A 25676-nucleotide genomic window follows, 5' to 3' on the forward strand; every position below is an offset into this window, starting at 1 on the left:
CTTACAACTTGATCATATAATTCAATAAAAATCAAATATTGCTTTACTTATTTACTCTGTATTTTATTGATCTCCAGCCACTAAGCACATACCTCATATAAAGTCCAGCGGGCCAATCTCTTTTGCTTCTATATGTATTTTGGGATGGAGGTGTGCTTTGGTGGCAACCAGACCACTCTCCCTTGTTGTAAGAGCAGCTTTGTTAAGCATATTTCAGGAGTGAAATATATTTTGAAGTACAGAATAAAAATCTTCAATATTCATTTTTAAATCTCATTGATCAAAATTGGAGAACAATTTTCCGACAAGCCCAATTTAACTGGCAGCCTAAAGTTTTCACTGACTTTGCAAGATGATGAGCCTTTCTAAAGTGCCTGAAACCCTCCGGCAGCAGGTTGTCCAGATGAAGGCCAAAGGGATGACCCTTTCAGCCATAGCAAGGGAAAATTGTAATTCCAAATCTGTGATTTGTAGAATAATGCATCTTTACAACGTCACAAACTCATTTGAGTCCCCCAAGAAGACTGGTCGTCCACGAAAGACAAATGCAAGAGACAGGTGAACGCAGAGAATCTCAATGGGCAACCAGTTCAACACTGCAGCGGAGATTGCTCGCCAGTTCAGTGCTGAACAGAGTAAGGATCTGTCTCGTCATACAGACTCTTGCCGTTAAAGAATAAGGACTGAAAGCCCACTCTGCGGTGACCAAACTTCTCCATTAGCCGAAAGAATCAAAAGGCTAGACTAACCTTTGCTGAGGAGCATGTTGTGTAGACAGAGGGGAACTGGTCCAAAGTTCACTTTAGTGATGAAAGGAAGTTTATTTTATTTGGGTCCAATGGGAAAAACATTATGTCATCCAACTAGGGAAAGACTAAACCCAAAGGGTATAAAGAAGTCAGTGAAAGATGGAGGGGGGAAGCATCATGGTTTGGGGGATGTTTTCTGCAGCAGAAGCTGGACTCTTATACAGCTACATGGCAAATGAAAATGTTTATCAGAACCTTCGTCTACAACATTCAGTTCCTACCCTGCGTTCATTGCCCAATAAGCCAGCAATATACATGCACAACAATGCCCCGTCGCACAGCAGAACGGGTACAGCAGTTATTTTAAGTGGAAAACACTGAAATAATGAAATGGATAACCTCTGAAAAATCATTGATGACAAAGTTATAGCCAAGAAACCCACTACAGTCAAACTGGAAAAGACTGGAAGAAGAGTGAAACAAAACACCAGAGCAGTGTGGGAGGCAGAAGTGATGTCCTGTGGCCACAGATGTGCAGAAGTCATTCAAAGCAAGGGCCTGTACACTTCCTAATGTGTGTTGTAACCTTCAGAAATTTTAGTTGTAATCTTTATCCATACAACAGTCATTGCTGTTCTCTTATTATCATTGTGTTTTCTACAAAATAGCTTAAAAAAGAAAAAAAAAAAATGTTGGTTATTATGAAAAACAATGTTCTATTAGCATGGTATAGGCACAACAAAAATTCCATCAAATGTTAAGTAATGAAGATTAAATTTCCGAAGAAAAAAAAAATCAAGTGTTCATAAATTGTTGACTAATTTTGGTCTCCAGTGTACATATATATATAGTGATCAACCGATTATCGGCAAAGCCGATATATCGAAGGCAGATATGCCCTTTCCCCGATATATTGGAATCGGCCACCAAGGTGATTGATATTGCCGATATTTCGGGAAAGTGCTTGTACCGGAGTGATGCTTGCAGCTAGAGGCATCACCCTGGTACCAACATCCATAGGCGACGGTCGGTTGTCTTGTAATGACAACCGATGCGGCTGAGAAGCTGCTCGGCTGTCATTACAAGGAGCAGGGGGGGACATTACCCACCACCCTCACGCCGCCTTTCCGTGGCTCGCCCAGGTCTCCCGTCCCACCGGGAGACCCGGGCAACCAGCCTGCACGGCCGCCAAAGACCCAATCAAGGCCGCATTCGGCTCCGATAGGGTCTCCATGTAAAAACCCAGAAGTGATGTCATGACATCACTCCGGGTACTTGGCGCCAGATTTAAAAAAATGACAGCATTCAAAACAGCCAAACTTGGCGTTTTGAATGCTTTTAAGTGCAGAGGATGGGTTTGGGGTCTTTTAGACCCCCAGATCCCTCCACAATCGTACCTGCCAATTAAAACAAAAGAAAAAAAAATGTTTAAATGTACAATAATATCAGCCGATGCCGATATGCAATGGCCAAAATTTCAGTATCGGCAACGAAAAACCGATATCAGTCGATCACTACATATACACACACTCTGTAATCAGTTCCACAGTTATGTCTTTTGAAAGCATTAAGCATAACACAGTATCATATTTAAACTAAGCCCCCGTTCACACTGGGGCGACCTGTCAGGCGACCTGGTCGACTGACAGGTCGCCTGGCATAGAGAAGATGTGGACCCGTTCACAAGTCGCTCCGACTTAGAAAAAGGGTCCGGAGCTTCTTTGGGGCGACCTGGAGCGACCTGCATTGACTTCAATGTTATGTCCGTGCCGGCCGCTCCGAGGTCGCGGTGCGAGCAGCGCGCCGCGACCTGTGAGGTCGCCCCGGGAAGTCGGATCGCCCCAGTGTGAACGGGGCCTAAATTATGCATGTTTAAACAATACTGAAATTCAGCAAAATAAAAAAAAAATAATAAATAAACTTTATTTGCTCTTTAAGCCCCAACTGTGAGCCGGTTCACACTACCACTACCAGAAAGTCGCCCCGTGACTTGATGAGACTTGTTAAGAGACTTGTTAAGAGACTTGTTAAGAGACTTGTTAAGAGACTTGTTAAGAGACTTGTTAAGAGACTTGGAAGAGACAGGCGACTTTGTCTGTGGGGAATGCCTGGCTAATCTCTTTCTTCTTCCTGGAAAGTCTGATAACAAGTCGTGTCAATTAAGATAAGGAGGCGACTCCCATTGAAGTATATGGGACAGTCGGATCACAGGTCGCCTCAAAGTAGTACAGGACCCTTTTCTGAAGTCGGAGCAACTTCAGTAGTGCCAATTAAGACGGCACTGATTGATTAACATTGCTTTTGTTATGTCAAGCTACCTGGGGCAACACAAGTTGCCTCACAAGTCGCGCTAGTGTGAATGGGCTCTGAGGCAGACAGCAGTGTGTGCCTGAAACAAGAAGTACTGTTACTGGCAAAATCTCCAAGAAACGTCGCAATAGATACACAAATAAAAAAAATGAGATTTTTGACTTACTGTAAAATCCCATTTCTCTGATGTTTGACGGACACAGCTCCTGATCTTGTTAACCACTGGGTTATACTGCCCCCTACAGGAGTAGGACACAAGGCAGAAAGAAAAAGTCTGGCTACACCTATGGGCACTCCCAGGGGGTATACTCCCTCTCTCTGCTATAGATACTCAGTTTTGTCACAAGCAGTGTCAGAATAATTACAACTCCAAAGAGGGGTGGGTGCTGTATCAGTCAATGATCAGAGAAATGTTTTTTACGGTAAGTCAAAAATCCTATTTTCGCTTTTGTTCATTGACGTACACAGCTCCTAATCTTCTTAACCATTGGGATGTCCCAACGCAGTGTTAAACATGAGGGGTGGGAACAGCGAAAAATAAATTCCTATAGCTAACTATAGCCAACCAGGTAAACAAGAGCTCAACCAAAACAACTGGGAGCTCCCCTGAAAAAACAATACACCCTAAAATAGGACCAAATCCTCTTAACAGCAGCCTACAAAAACCTTACGGCCAGAGGAAGCATCCAAAGATGCCAACACATCCACTTTTTCAGAACTTTGTGAAAGTGTGCACCGACGACCTGGAGGCCGCCTTGCAAACCTGCGTCACTGATGCCTGACGAGGGAAGGCCCAGGAGGCACTGAGTGCCTGAGTAGAATGCACCTTGCCAGAGAAAGAAGGAACCTGACCCTGGATGAAATAGACCTTAACCACCGTCTGTCTTGTCTAATCCATCTGGAAATGGTCGCAGGGGAAAAAGACAACCCTTTCCCAGGCCCATCCGTGAGCACAAATAGTGAGTCTGACTTCCTAAAACTCCGTAGCTGCCAGGTACACCCTAATTGCCCGGTCCACATCCAAGGCATGCAAAGCAATATTCCTTCGGATGTGTTGGCCTGGGACACAGGGAAGGCAACAGAATGCCTTCATTCAAATGAAAATCAGAGACAACCTGAGGAAGGGACAACGGATAGGGGCGAAGAACCACCTAATCACTGTAAACCACCAGTAAGGTGGACGACAAGATAACGCTGCCAATTACAAAACGCTGTGCGCAGAGATGAAAGCCACCAAAAAGTCCACCTTCTGGAACAGAGTAAGCAGGGGAATCCCCAGAAGATTCTCAAAAAGAGGCTTCTGGAGGACTGAGCTCAACAAATAGAGGTCCCAAGGGGGCAACAGACACTATACTGGAGGCATCAAGTGCCTAAGTCCCTGAAGAAAAGTACGCACCAGGGAGTATGTGGCCAAGTGCCCTTGAAATAAGACTGCTAAGGCCGAGACCTGACCCTTAATGATACTCCAGGCCAGTTTCTGTTGAAGGAAAATCAAGATCCGAGCCACCGAACAAGAGCGAGGATGAACCCCAAGAGACTCACACCACGCAATGTACATCTTCCAAGTACGATGGTAGATCTTCCTATGTGGTTTCCTAGCTTCCCAGCATAGGAAACTCCTCGTGACTGTAAAGCAGGATGGAAGATTGGTCCTTGGGACAGCAGATCCTCCCTGAGAGGAAGCATCCAAAGAACGTCGGTGACCAGCCACACCAGATCGGCGTAACAAGCCCAGTGAGGCCAGTCTGGGGCCACAAAGATGAAAAGAATCCCTTCTGTCTTGATCCTGCGTAGAAATCTTGCCAAGAGCTTGAGAGGAGGAAAGGCGCAAGTCAGATACTGACCCCACGGGGGCCACCAGCACATCTTCCGCCAGAGGATCCCGTGACGGATCCACAAAGCTCTGCACCCTTCTGTAGAGCTGGGAAGGAAACTGATCCATCTCGGGGATGTCCGATTCAACTGATGAAATGCCTCCAGATGAAGGGAGTTTGGTCCAACTCCTGCCAACTGAGGCAATCCGCCTACCAGTTTTCTACCCCGGGAATGTGTGCAGTGGAGAGGGTTGAACAAACCTTTCTGCCCACCTTACAATGCCGGCTATCTCCAGAGCCACCAGGACATTTCTTGTGCCCCCCCTGGTGACAGTCCTAATGAATACGCACTGGACACCCCTGAAGACGATCCGTCCCTTGTTCCATTGTTCCAAGCAGTCTGATTGCTCTGAGTTCCAAGACATTGATCAGTAAGTCTGGACTCTTCCAGCGTCCAGATCCCCTGAGCAGAATACTTGCCGAGGACACCTCCCCAACTGGACAGGCTGGCATCTGTGATGACCACTGTCCAATACAAGGGGAAGAAGGATTTGCCCAACCGAAGCACAAAGCCACCATATCAGGGACTCTTTCGTTCCCCTTCTCAGCCGGGTCTGATTGTCCAGAGACTGGGGACTCTTGTCCCGTTTGCCCGGAATCTCCTTTGCAGAGACCTCGTATGGAACTGTGCAAAACGGAACCACCTTGAAGGTAGACACCATCAGGCCCAGCACCCGCATGCAAGGGATGACCATCTGCTTGACAGCAGGAGACTAATTGCAGCCTGTAGTTTCTGGTGTTTATCCATAGGAAGGAGCATTCTAGCTAAGGCCGAGTCCAGAGTCAAACCCTGATAGTCCTGCTTGTGGACGGAACCAGAGCAGACTTCTGAAAATTCTGAATTCAGCCAAACTCCCTCAACCACCTATGGCGATTTCCAGGTACTCCACCAGAGCAGTAGGAGACTCAGTTTGCAGAAAGAGTATGTCCAAGTAGCCCAGTACCGCATACACCCGTTGGCATACCAGAATTGGACACACCTAGCCTTCCTTCCTGGGGACTAAACGGGTTTGAGTAAACCCCCTGAAAACGTTTCGAAGTCTGAACCGGAATCATTACCTGTAAAAGGTCTTGCACCGCCCCAAAAAGAGCCTGTAAAACGGACCGGGGACAGTCGTGCATCAGAAGGAAGAAACTTACCGGAGGGTAAGAACAAAACTCGATCTTGTAGCCGGACCCAATGACCTCGAGGACCCACTTGGTCTAGTACCAGGGGAGTCCATGGGTCCGGGAACCAGCGAAGACGTATCCCTATCTCTGATGCGGTTGAGGGCGCACCTTGCTGCTGCAGGGTGCCATGTTCGCGGGTCTGGAGAAGCCCGCACTTAACTTGCCAGACCAAGTTCGCTTGGATCCTCCAGAGGTGGCCCTGAAGGGCTCCGTTCCCTTGTCAGTCTACCTTGAGGGACGAAACAACTTCTTATGAGCCAAAAAAAGGAGAGCCCATATCTACAATGAGGGTCCTAGCCCCTAGGAGCCTGCGTAAGAAAGGTACTCTTTCCCCGTGAGACCGTTAATTATGTCATCCAGAGTAGCACCAAACAAAACAGGCAAGATCAGTCAAGGCCTTTTTAAAACTCTGGTCCGCAGGCCAGCATTTGAGCCAAAAGACACCCCAAAGGACCACTGCCGAAAACAGAGCTGAATCCAAAGAGGCATCACAGATAAACTGCAGTCCCTGGACCAGCTCAGCAAAGGCAGAGGGGAAACTACTCCCCCCCCCTCCAGGTCAAGGCATAAAAGCTTAGCCCACTCTGTCATAGTCTGCAATACCAGGGCAATGGTGAAAATCTGCCTCAGTGCCGAACCAGCCAGGGTGTACAAACTGCGGGCCACAGCCTCTGCCTTCCTGTCAGCCGAGTCCTTAAAGACCAGAGACTCTTCTACTGGAATCATGGTTGCCTTGTTTAATCTGGAAAGCAGAGGGTCCACCACCGGTAGAACAGTCCACTTCCTAAGGGACTCCTCAAAGGGGCATCTCCTACCAACTCGCTTAGGGACCCCAAGGGGACGTTTTGGTCATCCCCACTCTTTAGTGACAATCTTGTCAAAATAGGAGGGGAAAGGGAACTCCTTTGCCGCTCTGGATGGCTTGCGAGTGCCAAAAGGGAACCTGCACCTCCGCCGCAGCTGTGTCCTCTAACGTTAAGTCTCAAGCTCAGATAACAATTAGTGCGTTCACCAGCACCTTTTCATGCACGGTTGCAGAACAGAAGGAATCATCCTCACTATCTGAGGATTCAGGGCGCGTGGTTGCAGACCCAGCAGGGTGACCCACGTTTGCGGCGGCCAAATCAGTTTCTGGATCTAATGAGACAGATGAGGCAGGAGAAGGCGGGGGGCTCTTTATGCCAGCCCGTCACCCAAAAGCCACCTCCACCCAGGACACAAGGGACCCTAGGACCACCATCAGTGCATCGATGGATGGATGTGACCCAGAGGGCCCTGCAGCCCCAGAGAGGGGATCAGGTGGGGAGATGTGCTCCGAAGACTGAGTCACCAGGGGGACCCCACAGAAAAGTGTAAAACACTCCTAAGGGACAACCACCACCGCTCTGCCACCACCACCCGGTTGCCAGTCACAGAGCAGCAATCGATCCTCAGCAGTGAGGGAGGGGATCTGCACTACACGAGCAGCGATCAGGAAATGAAAGGATCCAGGAGTCAGCACCAGGAGATGAGGGGCAGCTCCCGCTGGCGAAATCGCCGCCCACAGGGCTCCAAAGTCATGGCCGCTGCTACTTTTAATGGCAAACCAACGCAAAATGGCCGCCAGACAACCCAAACATGACCGCCGTGCATTGAGCACACAGGCTACAAGAAAATGGCGGTACCATGAGGCTCCCAGGAGGGATCCCTAGACCTCAAGGACAGGCCCAGGCAGGACAGGGGGTCCTGGCAGGAGCCCCCACCAGGTACGACCCTCCCACCCTCCACATAGATCGTACGGTCGCACCACCCCCATAGTGACCAGACCACCCAAACAGCCCCATCATAAGGGGAGTGTAGGATGGGGGGGGGGGGACAGATGAAGGGGGGTGCCTGATGGGAAGGAGAAGAACCTGGGGGCCCCGACCATCCCAATGAGGGGCCCACATCCACCCAAAAATCCTCCAGGGAGAGGGGGGACTGCCCCCTTGGAATTCCCATGGGAGTAGCCAGACTTTTTCTGCCTAGTGTCCTACTCCTGTAGGGGGTAGTATAACTCAATGGTTAAGAAGATCAGGAGCTGAGTTCGTCAATGAACGAAAGAGAAAATAATTTGCTTAAAGCCCATTTTTGTGTCACCGTTTTCCCTCTACTCTGGGAGAACAAAATGTGTGGCCCCAGGCGTTTTTTTTTTTTTACTTTTTGAATGATCAGGAGGAAAAAGTAGGTAGATACACAAAATCTTAGTGTTGGGGTCGATGTGACACACTGCCCTCACATCACAGAACCCCAGAAGCATAGTAGAAGCGGGTATAATCCCAGCATGTAAAAGGATTTGCAGGATTTGATTAAAACAATGTCAAAGCCTTTGGCAGTTCCATAGATATAGTAAGCTAAATTTATATACGAATATTGACATTTCCTATTAAAGTTGAACCAGCATTCCTGTTGGTCACATAGGGGGAGATTTACTAAATCTGGTGCAGCTGTGCATTGTAGCCAATTGGCTTTTAATTTCACCTTGTCAAATTAAGCTTTGGCACTAAAACCTAGATGCGGATTGGGTTCTTTGCAGAGCTGCACCAGATTTTGCAGGCTCCAGTTTTAGTAAATAACCCCCATAATACGTTGGTTGGACTTGCTGACAATAAGCAATATTTACAAAAGCATAACTGGTTTTTAAGGCAGAAGGTTTTTACCTTAATGCATTCTATGCATTATGATAAAAAAAAATAAAAAATCTACTGTGGGTAGCAGCCTCCCTAATACTTACCTGAGCCCTATCATGATCCAAAGATCTGAACAAGAGCCTCGGCTCCCCAGAGACTCCCCCTCCTCATTGGCTGAGACAAAAGTGGGCGCCATTGGCTCCCACTGCTCTCAATCACAGCCAGTGAGCCAATGAAGAGAAGGGGCAGGATGGAACAGCTCTGTTAGTGAATTGACACACACAGCGGCAGCTCAAGAGCAAGCTTGCTCTTGGGGCACTCAGGAGGGAGGAGCCAGAAGCGCTGGTGGGGGACCCAGAAAAAGGAGGCCAAGAGGAGCTCTGTGCAAAACTATTGCACAGAGAAGGTAAGTATGACTTAAAAAAAAAAAAAAAAAAAAAGCCTGTTATATTACTAACACCCACAACATCTGTACATTAACGGTTTAAAAGCAGAACGTGTTAAACTGCCGAACTTACGTTTTCAGTGTGCCTGAAGTCATCAGCTCGGTCACCAACACTATGCACTTCTTGCCCTTTAAAGTAGACTCCCAAGAATCATAGAAACGGACAATGTTAGGGTGCTGAAGCCCCTTCAGCATGCCGGCTTCCTCTTTGAACCTCTGACGTTCTGACTTGGACAGTTTGCGATCCTGTAGAAAGAAATTAAAGCATATGTTTATTTCACTGAACACATTAAAATAGACGCAGCTGTGACATAATCAATGTGTTTTCCTCACTGGGTAAAATAAGCACTCACACCAGCTGAAGAGAACTCCCTTACAAGCAGAATCCCATCAAGCAAAAGAAATGCAGATGAGAAAACATGATATTTGAATCTGGTCCTGGAAATGACCTCCACACCTGAAACCCAAGAACTCTACAGTGAATCTACTCCATACCAGGTTTCATTTCAGTATAAATAAAAGGCTGCTTACACAAGTCTGATTACTTTATGGCTTGAAAGTTCGAGGTGCATTGAATACCTAGCACTGTGGAATCGACAGGCACTTCATTAAAGTTTTGTTTTTTTTTTTAAAGGATTACACTTACCTAGGTGGATGCAGCATTGTTTTGATGCTGCATCTGTCCCCTGGCGTCTCGAATACTGAGAACAGTGCAATCTAACACCGCAGAGTGCTCGGTTCTCACAGCTCCCCGAGTAGAAAGCTGACTGTTGCGCTGCGTTTTGTGAAGGGTCCGCCATCTTCAAGGACCTGTGTGTGCCCCAAAAGACAGCGGGGGCGGAGGAAGGGCCGGACATGCTCTTAAATCGCTGCAGTGATCTTAACCGGAAGTGGAAGCAGGTACCTCTCAAAACCAGGTTCCCGCTCCCCCCCCCCCCCCCCAAGTGCCAAATGTGGCAGAGCAGAGAGTGACTAAGCGAAGCTTTCCCTTTTGGGTGGAGCTAGGCTTTAGGTTGGCTGGACTTGATGAAAATTAGGGAAGTGCAGGAAGAGGAGGGGGGAGAGATCAGTTCAGCCTACAAGTTGCCTATGAATTTTATATTTACATGCATGCGGTTTTCACATAGTGGAAGTTCCCCCCCCCCCCCCAGAATTATATATATGTATATATATATATATATATATATATATATATATATATATATATATATATATATATATATATCAGCTTTAGAAAAGGTATGTATAGCGATTTCTTCTTTAAGGGATATATAGATTAGTCTTCGATTGTGGACTTCCTTCAGAATATGCAGTTTCTACTGCAGCAACATGCTGAATTCAGTGGAACAGTGAAGGGTGTAAAGATAAACTGTAGAAAAGTATCCTGTTGATGTGCCAGAAAAAAAAGTGCCAAGGTTCTTTAGGTCTTTTTTCAGACGGTGCTGTCAGCCATGGCCGCTGGACTACAGAACTCCACTTATCTCCATCATACATACAATGCTTTCTTCCTCAGCAAGCAATGAGGCTGCCTTGACTCCCAAGAGCCAACCCACAAACTGTGTACGAAGAGGCTCTTGGGAAATGTAGTTAGAGTTGTCCAAGCCAATAATAAACTTTCTTTCCAACAGCTAATCCCCCCTCACATCAATCACAATAGAATTTTATGTATTTTTTATTTTGGTTATTTTTACCAAAGAAGTGTAGCATAATACATTTTGGCCTAAGATTATGAAGAAAGATTTGCAAGATTTTATAACAAACTAAAAATGTGGTATTTTTTTCATGCAGCAAAACAAAATCCCATTATTGATTAAATACCACCAAAAGAAAGCCCTGTCTAATAAGATTTTTATTTGGGTACAGTGTGCAATGCCTAATTGTCAAAGTGTGACAGCGCTTAAATCTGAAAAATGGCCTGGGAAGGAAAGGGGTGAAGGTGTTCATCTTAAGATGGTTAAATCTGAAACGTTCTGAACATTTTTTAAATATCTTATGCAAACCACCAGTGCACATACATCACTAGGAAGAAAAAAAGTATTTCCTTTTCAATTTTCCAAGTATTTTGCAAACACTTATGCTGTGTTCTGCGCTGATGCCTTTTCTCACAATCATCCAAGTCTATTACATGTTATTCTGGCCATGTTAGCCCAAAATAGAAGCGATTATGAATTCTAATGCAAATTTACCAAGCTGCTAGTCATCACCATAAACACTGAAGAAGCACTTTTATAAAGATAAGAATTACAGAGCTTAGTGAGTGCAAGACTGAACCTGCAGAGCATTTCATGTTTTTTTTTCTCAAGCAAAATAATTCAACTGAACTTTGACATAGGAGGCTTACTCACACTATTGGGTTATAACATTTAAAATAAAAGTGGCCAGAACGCCAAAATAAATAAATAAATAAAATGAAGATAAAGCAGAAAGCATGCACAAGATGTTCAGCATACCACATCATGGGCAACATCTGTCATCATGTAATGACACCATGAAAGAGAAACACGAGTGTTGGATGAATAAGGACTGGATCCGCCCTCCCTTGCAATCACTATTTATAACAAATTTAAAAGCAATAGAAAAAAAAAAAAAATCTGTCCAGCACTTCAGTTTTCTCAGACATGAAGCAACTAAATAAAATGATACTCCATTGGAAATAAATGGTACAAAGACCACAGTGCTTATATAGTGATTTGCAATCTTTGCTTTGTCAACACACAAAGCCATTCAATGTATTTCCTTACTCTTCATTTTGGAAATTGAGCGGGGACTTGCTTCCAGGAAGAGCGACATGCTATACATTAGATCTAATTTCTGTCAGCTGCATTTAACATGAAGATACAGGAAAACAAGGGTTCATAAACTTTAACTACATTTATATTAAAATGGGAGGCAAAGTGGCTTAGCGGTAACACTTCTTCCTTGAAGTACTGGGGTCCACATCTTGGTCAGGACACTACTTTGCAACATTCTCCAGATGCTTGCATAAGTTCCCTACAGGTATTCTAGTATCCTATTGCACTCCAAAGACATGCTTGATAGGTTAATTGGATCCTGTCTAAATTGGCCACAATAAGGCCCCTTTCACACATACAGTCCGTTCAGTTCATCAGTTCAGTCACGTCAAATGTATCAGTTTTTCATCCGTTTTTCATCAGTTTTTCATCCATTTTTCGTCAGTTGTTATCCGTTTTTCATCCGTTTTTCGTCAGTTGTTATCCGTTTTTCATCCGTTTTTCATCAGTTGTTATCCGTTTTTCATCCGTTTTTCATCCGTTGTCATCAGTTGACATCAGTTTTTCATCCGTTGTCATCCGTTGTCATCAGTTGACATCCGTTTTTCATCCGTTGTCATCCGTTTTTCGTCCGATCCGTTTTTTTGACGGATGAAAAATAGGGCATTCATCCGTTCAAAAAAACGGACATTGACGGAAGTGGATGAAAACGGATGTTAACTGATGATCATCAGTTGTCATCCGTTTTTACATAGAGATGCATTGATGTCCGTTTTTCATCCGTCAACGGATGGATGAAAAACGGACAAACGGACAGCATGTGTGAAAGGGGCCTAAGTGTATACCAATAGACTATGGACATCCTTCCTGCCGCTTCTAAGCCAAGCGATGGTTAAAGACATTAAGGCAAACTTACTAGTAAAAAAAAAAAAAAAGCCAAGAATATCCAATGAAAAAAATAAGTAAATAAAAGCTTTTAGGTGTATCAGATATGGCGCCCAGAGAGCTAGGTCATAGAACAAGAGTAAGATACAAATGAACAGATATATAAACACATTTAATCACTTCCCGCAAACCAATGTACCCGTACGTCAGTTTGAAGTGGTTTTACCGGGGCAATGCCTGCAGCTAAATCCGCTACCGGATTTTAGAGCCGGTGTAACGTGAGAATTACCTACCCCGTGAGAAAAACCTACCCTCGTCACTTCCGGCCAGGAACAGCTGAGCAGCGCAGCAGTGCGCATGCTCAGAGCTCCGGATACCACATAGCACTAGTATGGAAATATGTCGGTGTACCGTGAAGAAAACCTACCCGCGCGGCGGTTACATAAAACAGCTGTGCAGCACTATGAGTCATCTCCGCTCCTGTCCCGGTCACTTCCCTGCTCTCGGCAAGTAAATATAAAAGCGGCTCTCGGCTCCGTGATGTATGTTTTCATACACCCGCCGCTTTTATATTTACTTGCCGATAGCAGGGAAGTGACCGGGACAGGAGCAGAGATGAGTCATATTGCAGCACAGTTATTTTAATGTAACCGCCGCATTACATACAGTGCCGTGCACCGGAAGTGACGAGGGGTAGGTTTTTCTCACGGGTAATTCTCACGGAACACCGGCGGTCGGCTTTTTGAAGATAACTAATGCAGCCGCTCGGTCATCATCCCAGCGAGTGGGAGGGGACGTCCGTTCCCCCCTCCCGCCGCTCTGCCCGGGTCATTGAGACCCGAGCAACCAGCTGACACGTCCGCCGGCTGGTGAGAGTCCTGAACTAAGCCGGATTCAGCTTCAATCGGGTCTCCAATCATGTAACCCGGAAGAGACGCCACTTCCGGATTTACTCGGCTGTTAACAGTGCCGATTTTAAAAAAAGGGTCAGTTTTCAAACATGCAGATTTCTGGGTTTTGAATACTTTGAAGTGTAATGAAGGGGTCTGGGGTCTTCTAGATGGCAGATCACTCCATAAATAGTACTTGTCACTGCCTACTTCTGTCACAAGGGATGTTTAAATCTGATCAATTTTATTGCTGTGACAAGGAAAGTAAACAGTGTTTTAAAAAAAAAAAAAATAGGGGGGGGGGGGGGTACTTTTCCAGCAAAAAAAAAAAAAAAAATGATTTTAACTTGTAAACAACGTGACAGATATAAGGGGGGTTGGTGAAATTCTCGCGCTGTCTCTCTAGTTGTCTAAATTTTCACCTTTAATGCTGCAGGTACTGTAATTGGTAACCTACACAATTCAGATATTTATAGTTGGGGGGAGTACCGCGCTTTAAAGTGCTTAATGTAACATCAATTAAATCATAAATATGTGAAAAAGTGTCTTAGTGCTTCTCAATATAATATTCACAAAATGTGCATCACAATGTACAAAATACATACAATCAAATATAGATCCTTCAATTCATAAATAATTAGGTGGTAAAATCTACTAAATAAAATTAATCTTACTAAAACAACAATACATACAGTATAAAGTGACAAAAAATATATATAAACTTCTTAATACGTGACCATCTAATAAAATTATTTTTGTGCTCTTAAATAGGTGGTTTCAATATAAAGTGCTGAAGTGTCCTTTAAATAAATATATAAATATGTAGTGATCAGCAAAATCTGCTTATCCAAATTTCACATGCAGGTGCTCTTTTGTGCGGTGCCCACTAGGTGTCCTAAGCGCTCACCTCAATGCTCTTTAAAAAAAGCCTTAAAGCGGAGTTCCAGCCATTCACTCACCTGTCCAACGGTCCAGCGATGCGGCCGCCCGAAGCCTTGATCCTCTCCCTCGGCATCACTGCTGTGGGCACCCGGCTGTTACAGTTTGCGGCTTCACAGCCGGGTACCCACTGCGCATGCGCGAGTCGCGCCGTGATTGGCCGGCAATCTTCTGGGACCTCTGACGTGTCCCAGAAGATTGCAGGGAGGGAGGGGGAGAGGAGAACTTCCGTTCAGGGCGCCGCGGCGCTCCGAGCGGAAGTGGCAGCGGGTACCTGTCAAAACTAGGTACCCGCTCCCCCCCCCAAACAAATGACATGCCAAATGTGGCATGTCAGGGGGTCAGGACTCCCTAAAGCGGAAGTTCCACTTTTGGGTGGAACTCCGCTTTAAGTTGTATGCCTCAGCGTACTGTGACAGATATAGGCTTGGACCTTAGGTGGTTAAACATAATGCCCCGAGTACCAGATACCAAGGAGACAAAGGACTGCACTGTCACACAATTAGCCTGCTGCACCCAAGCAGAGTGTATACTTTGTGATTTTATTTAGGCATTTCACAAGCTATGTGCAAATGTTTAAAGCACATTCCTGGGCTGGGAAAGGGGAGAATATCAGTTCTAGAGACAGATTTTTTTTTTTTTTCAACTGCAAAAACCCAGATGTTGCCATTTATAGGCACCCAATGAAGTCAATGGGGAGAAAAAAAAAAAACCTGTGTAAATAAAACTTGTACTTTGAGCATAGGGCTGAAAAATGCTCAGTTGCAAATGGGTGCTTAGGATCCATAGTACTGCATGCCACACATCTGAGTAACTGAGGGCTAGGGGCTTAGGCAGCCTACAGGGGAAAACACAGGGAAGACTACAGCAGCTTGTTACTTTAAAATAGTTTGTACCAAATTGAATTCAATTATTCCAAGGCTTTCTCGGTTTGCTTCAGGTAGAGATCAATCTGCCCACCTCTCCAACTAGCTAATCAGAGGAAGCCCTAAACTCACTGATGAAAAACAAGGCTTAGGCCCCTTTCACATGGGCTTTCCGATCAGGTCCACCTGTCAGTTTTTCAGGCGGACCTGATCCGATGCTCCATGTACCTCTATGAAGCAGCGGATGTCAGTAGAGACATGTCCGCTGACACCCGCTGCTATCCGATCCGACCCGCTCCGTGAAATCTGAACGGATTTTCCAACCGTCTGGAGGATCAGATCAGATGAAAAGGACAGGCAGTCTGTTTTAATGCAATCTTCCATAGAGGAGAGCAGGGCTCTGACAGCTCCGTCTCTGCAAAGTGAGTGGAGACGGCGCTATCATCCGCCCGCTGAGAAAATCTGAGTCCAAAAGGCGCACCGCTCGTGTGAAAGGACCCTTGGATGCATTTTCAGGTGTATGTGAATGCACCCTAACATCCATTACCTGTGAGAACTCCAGCTGAGGTCCCAGTGAGTGGCTGTGGAATGCAGACCCATTGAAAGCAACAGGAGGCTTCCAGCAAACCCAGGTAATTGCAGCCACTTGCATGTAATCAGTCATGTGGTGATCACATGTAAGTGATCAGCCCTGGATCTAAGCAGTCTGTGCCCAGAATTGATCACTCACATGTGATCGCTGCATGAGTGATTACATTTAATACCACGTTAAGCTACAAGATCCTGGAGCCTTCCATTGCTTTCAATGGGGCTGCCTCCCACAGCTAATCACCGGAAATCTACTGCTGGTGTGGAATTGCATGTAAGTGGTGTCTGTTACGTTCACAGATGCAAATGCAGCCTTACTGTAAAGGGCTGAGCGCTAGAAAAAATTTCCAGGTGCAGGACAGAATTCCCCATCGCACTACCAGAACACAGGGCTGCATACTCCCAAAAGACATTGGTTTGTGAAGAAAAAAAATATATTTTTGGCCCAGCTTGATTCAAACAAATCTATATGAAGTCACAAGAAACCTGGAGTTAGGCTTTAAGTTCAGTCACAGTCCAATAAACAGACTTGAGGGGGCAGTCAGACATTTTCAAAGCTGCAAGCACTGAAAGGAATGTCACCATATGCTTATGCAGTATGGCAGATGTGCGAGTCAACAGTGGCCAAAGAGTTCAAAATATTTTGAAAGGAAAATATGGAGTCAGCTGTCTGACTACATCCGAAAAATAATTTCTGTGTAGTATATAGCTGAAGTGAAATGTCTGGAATTTGAAATAAGCTGTCTGACTAAACCTGAAAAAAAAAAAAAAAAATGGGATTTTTGATGTACCGTAAAATCAATTTCGCTAAAGTTTAACGGACACAGAGCCTACACTACAGTAAGGTTATACTGCCCCTACAGGAATAGGACACTAGGCAGGAAAAAAAAAAACTTGGACTACGCCTATAGGGCAGTCCCAGGGAGTATACTCCCACTCAGCTATAGGCACTCAATTTTGTTACAAGCAGTGTCAGAAGAAAGCCAGCACCACAGAGGGGTGGGTGCTGTGTCCATCAATGAACATCAGAGAAATGGATTTTACGGTAAGTCAAAAATCCCATTTTCTCTTTCATTGACGAACACCGCTCCTTCGTGTTCTTGACCATTGGGACATTCCAAAGCAGTGTCAAACATAATAGGTGGGAACAGCAAGAAAAAAAACCCCAAGGCTAAACCGTAGCCAACCAGGTAACATGGAGCTCAACCAGAAACAACTTGAGCTCACTTTAAAACAAGCAATACACCCTCAAAGAGGACCAGGTCCTCTAAACAGCATCCTGCAAAACCTTGTGGCCAAAAGAAGCATTCGCAGATGCCAACACATCCACCTTATAAAATTTTGTGAAAGTGTGCACAGACGACCAGGTGGCCACCTTGCACACCTGCAGCACTGACGGCTGATGACGCAAGGCCCAGGAGGCACTAATCACCCGAGTAGAGTGCGCCTTAACAGGGAAAGGAGGAACCTAAACCCTTAATTGAATAGGGCCTGAATCACCATCTGTCTGATCTATCTGGAAATGTTCGCAGCAGAAGCAGCCAACCCTTTCAGATCCATCCGTGAGTAGGAATAGAGAGTCTGACTTCAAAAAGACTCTGTAGCTGCCAGGTACACCCTAATTACCCGAATCACATCCAAGGGATGCAAAGCAATTTCCTTAGGATGTTTAGGCCTGAGACATAGGGAAGACAACACAATGTCTTCATTCAAATGGAAATCAGAGAAGACCTTTGGAAGGAACGACGGAAAGGGACGAAGAACCACCTTGTCTCTGTGAACCGCCAGATAAGGTGAACGTCAAGACTACGCTGCCAGCTCCGACACTCTGAATGCAGAAGTAACAGCCACCACAAAAGGCCACCTTCTAGGACAACGTAAGCAGGGGAACCTCCCAAAGACTTTCAAAGGGAGGCTTCTGAAGAACAGACAGCACCAAATTGAGGTCCACGGTGGCAATGGACACCACACTGGAGGAGCAAAGTGTCGAACTCCATGGATAAAAGGTACGCACTAAGGAATGTGTTGCCAATGGACGTTGAAAGAAAACAGCTAAGGCCAAAACGTGGCCCTTGATGGTACTCAAGGCCAGGCGCTGCTCAACCCCCGGTGGAGGAAGGTCAATATCTGAGCCACAGAAAAGGACTGAGGGTGAACCCCAAGAGACTCACTACGCAATGTATGTCTTTCAAGTACGATGGTAAAGCTTCTTAGAGGTAGATTTTCTAGCCTTTAACAACGTAGGAATCATCAATACAGACACCTCCATCCTTCAGCACCTGGCTTTCAACAGCCAAGCCGTGATTGTATGTATTTTAGAATTCCCTTTCACTTAAAATGAGGTATTTTTTGTATTGATTGTATCTTAATTAATCCATTAGTGATAACGACTTTTGCGCGGTCTCTGAAGAAAAAATGGTGAAGCTATCGGCGCTAGTGACCAAATAAATAAATATACGGTATATATGTAAACGACAAATCTTCAATGTGCATTAAGATTTGTCATTTACATATGTATATATTTATTTGGTCACCATTTTTTTCAATCAAGGTTCACATTACCTATATCAGCAGCAGCCTATGATAGGCTATTAAGCGATTCTTAATTAGTGACATAGAAAAAGCAGTGCTGATACATATCTTGCTACTCTGAAGAAGCCGGTCAGCATCAAGCGCAGATAGGATTTTAAGTGAAACAATCTCACGGTATACGTGTAATAACTTTTTTGTGTCAATTGTTTGTTTATGTGCGTTTTTTAATCCAAATAAATAAATTCTATTTTAATTTTGTCGTAGCTATGGATATAGAGCGATATTCCAAGCACCTTTAAAATCCCAGATTCTTTCTCTACAATCTATATATGTATATAGGGATGTTGGTGCTATAATAATTGATCACAATAAATCAGTTACCTTTTAAGCGCCGGTTCACATAGGAGCGACGCTACTTTCAGGGGCAACCTCCGAGATCGCGGTGCGAGCAGCGCGCCGCGACCTCGGAGCGGCCGCCACGGACTTCATAACATTGAAGTCTATGGCGGTCGCCTCCTGGTCGCCCCAAAGAAGCTCCGGACCCTTTTTCTAGGTCGCTCCTATTAGCAGCTTTCCTATGGGAGGCGACCTGTGAGGCGACCAGGTCGCCTCACAGGTCGCCCTAGTGTGAACCGGGGCTGAAGTTCACAAAAAAAAAGTCGAGGCAAGCTTTACAAAAATACTCTTTAAAGCAGAACATAAAGCTGGGTACACACCATGCGTGTTTTTTTTTTTTTTTCGTTCAACCCAGCGGGCTGAACATAAGAACCTACAGATTGCCATGCTAACACATCTAATGTTAGTATGGTGATCTCCCCCACTGAGCTATAGTGTTCTGACAGGGGGAGACCACCCCTCCCCCCTAACCAGACCATACGGTTCTGCTGATTGGATGCATTTTTTTGGGGGGTACGCTCGTTGGACAGAAACTGGTTGTTGGATGAGGAGGAGATGTACACACGGGCGGAAAGTCGGCTGGTTCCCTGGCAAACTGAGCATGTTCAGCCCATAAGCCAGAATATTAGGCAGAATTTTTGCAACTTTTTTTCTTCAGTTTCCCCCTCCAAAAAAAAAAAAAAAAAACATGTACTTTTTTTGGGCAACAAGTGACAGTGCTCAGATGTGAATGGTTACTTCTGGAAACGCACTTCAAATTGATCAGACGTGAAAGGGAGCTTTCTCCAAACTTCAGGCTCCAAAAAGGTCATCCCTACCTGTAATTTTATAGACTGGTCAACTAGTTGTCAGGGTTCCATCTGCAAACATTAGCCATGAGCCTGCTGACTTCATGCTGCTAAAGAACTAAAATCAGAAAGCAACTGCTGGGACTTTCCTCAAAGGGAGGGTCACAGGATGCTCACAGCTAAATCTCTGCCTGTCCACGAACTGGACACGAGGCCTGTGTTTACGCAGGATTAGATAGACGTGTTGAATGGCAGAGTAGCTATTTCTGACTGAAACTATCAGCTCAGTCCAAGCAGCTCTGTCATTACTATAATCTGATATTCAACCACCTAACAGGAACACATGTTTTAAGACTTATTTCTTCCCATTACTGTATTTAAAAACATCACGGTCCCAAATCGGCTGGCCCTATACAAAAAAAAAAAAAGTCACAGCTGAGCATACTACACAAAATATCTGGCTCCGTCATCGACAAAATTAAGAGGAGAAGAATGGTTGCTTAAACCAGGCACACACTATTCGATTTTTTTTTTTTTTTTCTGTCTTTGGCTGAGAGCGCAGATCAGGAGCTGGTCAGCTGCTGGTTTTCCAACATACACACGGCCAGAATGTCGGCTGCTTTTTTTTTTTTTTTTAACCTGCAAACGTCTTTCCGAAATTCTACCCCTGTGTATGGGGCGTTACAGAGAAACAAACAATGTAATTTTCATATTGCAAAAGATCCTCACCCATGGACTTCACCTAGTTTTCTGGGGTTCTGTACAAAATTACACTATATACCAAAATGTTTCAACCTTAGGCCATTTGAAGCCTATGAACAAAAAAGCATGCTAGCTCATTAAAATATGTATAAAGCAAAAAATTTTATTTTGTTCAGGACAGAGTAGGTAATTGTTAACCCCTAAACAAGCAAAAAAAATGGGGGAGCAAACCCTGAACATGTATATCTAAAGCCGGTGCAGCTATGAACCAAGCAACATGTATGTTAAAAAAGAATAGCGCAACCATGCAAAAGAAATGACTATCAAATATGGAGACAATCCATAAATAAAAATGGGGATTTGGTCCCACCATATGGCCAAATCGTGCTCAAGCCCACCACTACGTCAAAGTACCCCATTGTCAGTGGGTCCTACACTATCCATAAAAAAGGGGTGAATCCAGCCTCTCTAACCCTTGGAGACAACACTCCTTGCTGGGAGAGATGTGCTAATGCACAACAAGGGACTCCTCCTATATCTACTTGATAGTGGACACTGATAGAATACAGGTGTGTGTGGGGGGTGGGGTGCTCAACCCCAGAAGTCTAGTCAGACCGAATACATAATAAACAAGCAAATTGTTAACCCCTGCCCGCTGACCGTATGCATATATATGCGGTCTCACAGAAGTGGGCCTTTGCCTGTGGGGCCACATATATCCATATCCATCTTTCTGGAGGGAGCATGCCCCACAGCACAGAGAAAGGGCTCTCACTGGTAGCCCTGGGTCCCATACTAACGATTAGGACCCAGGACACCTGATCGTTGTGATAGCCTCTAATTGAGTTGTACTAAGTGTCGGTTCACATTGGTGTGATGCAGGAACCCTGGGAATCCACTGCAGATTCCCGCATCGCACTCGACTCGCAGGCAGTTCACATTGCCATATGCAAACTGCTGGGAGTGTCAATACAAAGTTAATGACACCCCCAGATTAGTTTGTATATTGCAGTGTGAATTATCAATTCAGGCAGGAATCGGATCACATACGTATACCCATGCAATCAGATTCTGCTGCGGACCACAAAAAAATTGGATTTTTGTACCGTAAAATCTATTTCTCTGCGTTAATCGACGGAAACAGCGCTCCATAAATCATAACTAGTGTGTTATATTGCCTCCTCCAGGAGCAGGAGAGTTTATTTCTTTGGTGGTAGGATATGGTAGTAGCAAAAAAAATATACAGTAATACCTTGGTTTGCAAGTAACCTGGTTTGCGAGCATTTTGAAAGGCGAGCAACATTTTTTTTTATTTTTAAATCTGTCTTGATATGCGAGCGCCCTCTTGATATACGAGCATGTTACTACAGTATAAGCATGCCATCCCTTCTGTTACATAACATTATGTGTCCCTGTACCATATATAAAAGATTCGGATTTGTACTGTTTCAGAGCGCCTCCCGGCGCTCATGTGACTCGTCTCTCTGCTCTCCCCGGCGGGCGGGGCCGATCACTCCCACTGACTTCATCCCGGGAGGAGGGGAGGAGAGAAGCAGAGAGCTGATGAGTCACACGAGCACCAGGAGTCGCTCTGATACAGTAGAAATCAGCATCCTTATATACAGTACAGACACAGGGACACAATGTTATTTAACAGAGGGGATGGCATGCTTATACTGTACAGTAATGTACTTTATATATGATAGCAGCATATCTTTATTAATACTAATAAATGGTTGTGGAACAAATCATCTGAGTTTCCATTATTTCTTATGGGAAAATTTGCTTTGATATATGAGTGCTTTGGATTACAAGCATGCTGATGGAACAAATTATGCTCGCAAACCAAGGGATTACTGTATTGCCAAACTAAAAAAAAAAAAAAAAAAAAAAAACACTATTTTTGGCCAAATTTTATTTGTTAAAATTGGGAAGTATCTGTTGCCATTTACAACCAAAAGAAAGTCTGATGTGTCCTGAAAAATACAATGCATTATCCACTAGGATGCACAAAGTATTTGCGATATGTACAGCTTACCAACTAATTTCAAACTGTGTTCAGGCATTAATATTTGTTTTACCCTCAGAGAGATACAGTATACCAAACCTGAACAAGTTTACTCATTGGAATATTTAGCATCACTCGAACTGACAAGATTTTCATGCATTTCCTTCTCCATTCAAAGTTTGGCCTGTAAAGACATTATCAGTGTCTGGCTTTTCCATTCGATTATACTAAACCGTGAAACTTTCACTGCAATTTTGACAAAGTAATATTTGGGTGCGAACAGGCATTTGATGTATACAAAAGTAAATTTATATACTTTGCAGCTACAGAGAAAAACATTTAAAGTGATTGTAAGGTCTTGTTAAATCAAAAATAAAAAAAACACACCATGTTATGCTTACCTCCCTCCTTTGTGCTGTGATTTTGCACAGGGCAGCCTGGATCCTCCTCTTCTCGTATCACTTTTCACTGCTCCTAGCCGCTCCCTCCTGTCGCGTACCCCCATAGAAAGCAGCTTGCTATGGGGGCACACGAGCCGAGCTGCAGCTCCATGTGTCCATTCAGACACGGAGCTGCGGTTCAGTCCCGCCCCCTCAGTCTCCTGATTGGCTGACAGCCGATGGCACTACTGCTGTGCCTCAGCTAATCCGGAGGGAAGAGTCTCAGATGGCCATGGTTTATCGCTGGATAGAGATGTGGCTCAGGTAAGTATTGGGGGGGGGGGGGGGGGGACTGCTACACACAGAAGGCTTTTTATCCTAATGCATAGAATGCATTATGATAAAAAAAAAAAAAAAAAAAAAAAAAATTCTGCCTTTACAACTCCTTTAAATACATTTTTGTGCCTGGAGTTCAGCTTTAAATCCCGTTATTAAGGGATAAATGCATGTCCACATCCAGGTGCCATTTACATTAACAAGCACAAGTCACTATTACAGCATGAAGGCTTTTTTATATACATTATAATATCTCTAAAGCACAAATAAACCAGAACTTCAATTTTTTTTTTTTAATACACCCTACAAAAAGTTATAGTACAACGTGGTCCTTAACCACTTGCCGACTGCCTAACGCCGATCTACGTCGGCAGTCAGCCCCTCACAGGCAAAGTGACGTAGGGCTATGTCACTAGCTTGTGAGGGTCTAGGGAGCGAGCGCGCGCCCCCGGAGGCGCGCTCCCGCGTGGTCACGGACCCCCCCGCGCGTGTGACCAGCGGACCCGATGTCCGCCGGTCACTCAGCGATCGGCGGGGGAGAGGGAGAATGTCAGGCAGCTTGTGTAAACAAGCTGCCTGTCATTCTCCTCGCTGTAAAGACACTGATAAAAACGGATCTAGTATGTAGATCCGTTGATCAGTGTCCTTACAGCTCAACCCACAGCCAATCACAGTAGAAAGCACGCCCCTAGGGATACACACAGCCCCTCCCTTCCAAATAAAGTTAACCCCTTCACAACTAGTGTATTTTTACAGTAACAGTGCATATGTATAGCACTGATTACTGTAGAAATGTCACTGGTAACCCCAAAAGTGTCACAAATGTCAGTCAAGGGTCCGATCTGTCCGCCCCAATGTCGCAGTACCGCAAAAAAAAAAAAAAAATCGCAGATCGCCGCCATTACGCGTTAAAAAAAAAAAACAACAAAAATAACAAAAATCTTTCCCTTTGTTAGTAAACGCGATAACTTTTGCGCAAACCAATCAAAATACGCTTTTTGCGATTTTTTTTACCAAACATATGTAGCATAAAACAAATTGGCCGAAAATTTTAAAAAATTTTGATTTTTACTTTTTTTTGGGGGGGAATTTCATATAAAAAAATGTGAAAAATATTGTTATTTTTGCAAAATTGACGCTCTTTGTTTATAGCGCGTGATCAAAAAATCGCACAGGTGATCAAATACCACCAAAAGAAAGCTCTGTTTGTGGGAAAAAAAGGACGTCAAATTCGTTTAGGTACAGCGTCGCACGACCGCGCAATTGTCCGTTAAAGTCACGCTGTGCCGAATCGCAAAATACCCCCTGGTCAGGAAGGGGGTAAAATCTTCCGGGGCTTAAGTGGTTAACCACTTCCATACCGAGTCATAGTAATATGACGTCGGCATAGTGGTTGTACGGATCCGGGCGGGCGTCATATGACGTCCGCCCGCTCTAGCTGCTACTGCGCGCCCCCGGGGGCGCGCAGCGATCGGGGGTGAGGCTCGTCCCTCGGACATAGCCCATCCCTGATCAAGGTAAACAGCCAATAGAAATTGGCTGTTTACCACGTGATCGGCTGTGTCAATCACAGCCGATCACATGAGCGGCTCCAGCACGAGCCGCTCGTTCTCTCTGCAATGCGCGCCCCCGGGGGCGCGCAGAGCAGCGATCGGGGACGAGGCTCGTCCCTCGGACAGAGTCGATCCCCGATCTAGGTAAAGAGCCAATGAAATGTCAACAGAGAACACGGTAACTAGCTGTCACCGTGTTCTCTCCTCCTCACACACTGATCCTGTGTGAGGAAGAGAGTGTGGTAACAGCTAGTTACCAAGTACAGTGCAACCCAAACACACTGATTGCCCCCCCCCCCCAATAAAGAGCACCTGTCACTAGACCATCAAAGTACCCGAGTACCTGTCACCAGCCCATCAGGTACTCTGATGACGGATACTCGGGTACTCTGATGACGGATACTCGGGTACTCTGATGACGGATACTCGGGTACTCTGATGACGGATACTCGGGTACTCTGATGACGGATACTCAGGTACTTTGAGTACCTGTCAACGGAGTACCCGTCACCTACCCATCAGAGTACCCGAGTACCTTCCACCTGCTCATCAGAGTACCTGACGCCTGAAGTACCCGAGTACTTGCCGCCTGCTCATCAGTACCCATCACAACTCATCAGTACTCATCAGTACCTATCACGTATCAGTACTGATCATCAGTACCCATCAGTACAGTATCACCTATCAGTATCAGTACTACTCAACAGTACCTATCACCTGCCCATCAGAGTACCCGAGTACCTGTCACCTGCCTATCGGAGTACTCGAGTACCTGCCACCTGCTCATCAGTACCAGAGTACCTGTCACCTGCCTGTCACCTGCCCAACAAAGTACCCGAGTACCTGTCACCCTTCATACAGCCACCATGTCCAAGTCCAAAAAGG

The 25676-nt window shown here is 45.1% G+C and overlaps 1 protein-coding gene across 1 annotated transcript in view; it reads right to left on the reverse strand.

The window, feature by feature from the left end:
- WNK1 (WNK lysine deficient protein kinase 1) overlaps positions 1 to 25676 on the reverse strand; it is a 340445-nt gene that overhangs the window by 214528 nt on the left and 100241 nt on the right. The window contains exon 2 of the mRNA XM_082253649.1: positions 9270 to 9442. Within this exon, the coding sequence (XP_082109775.1) occupies positions 9270 to 9442 (173 nt within the window). The remainder of the gene's footprint in view (positions 1 to 9269; positions 9443 to 25676) is intronic.

This window comes from Pelophylax lessonae, assembly GCF_965119305.1.
Source record: "Pelophylax lessonae genome assembly, chromosome: 4".
NCBI lineage: Eukaryota > Metazoa > Chordata > Amphibia > Anura > Ranidae > Pelophylax > Pelophylax lessonae.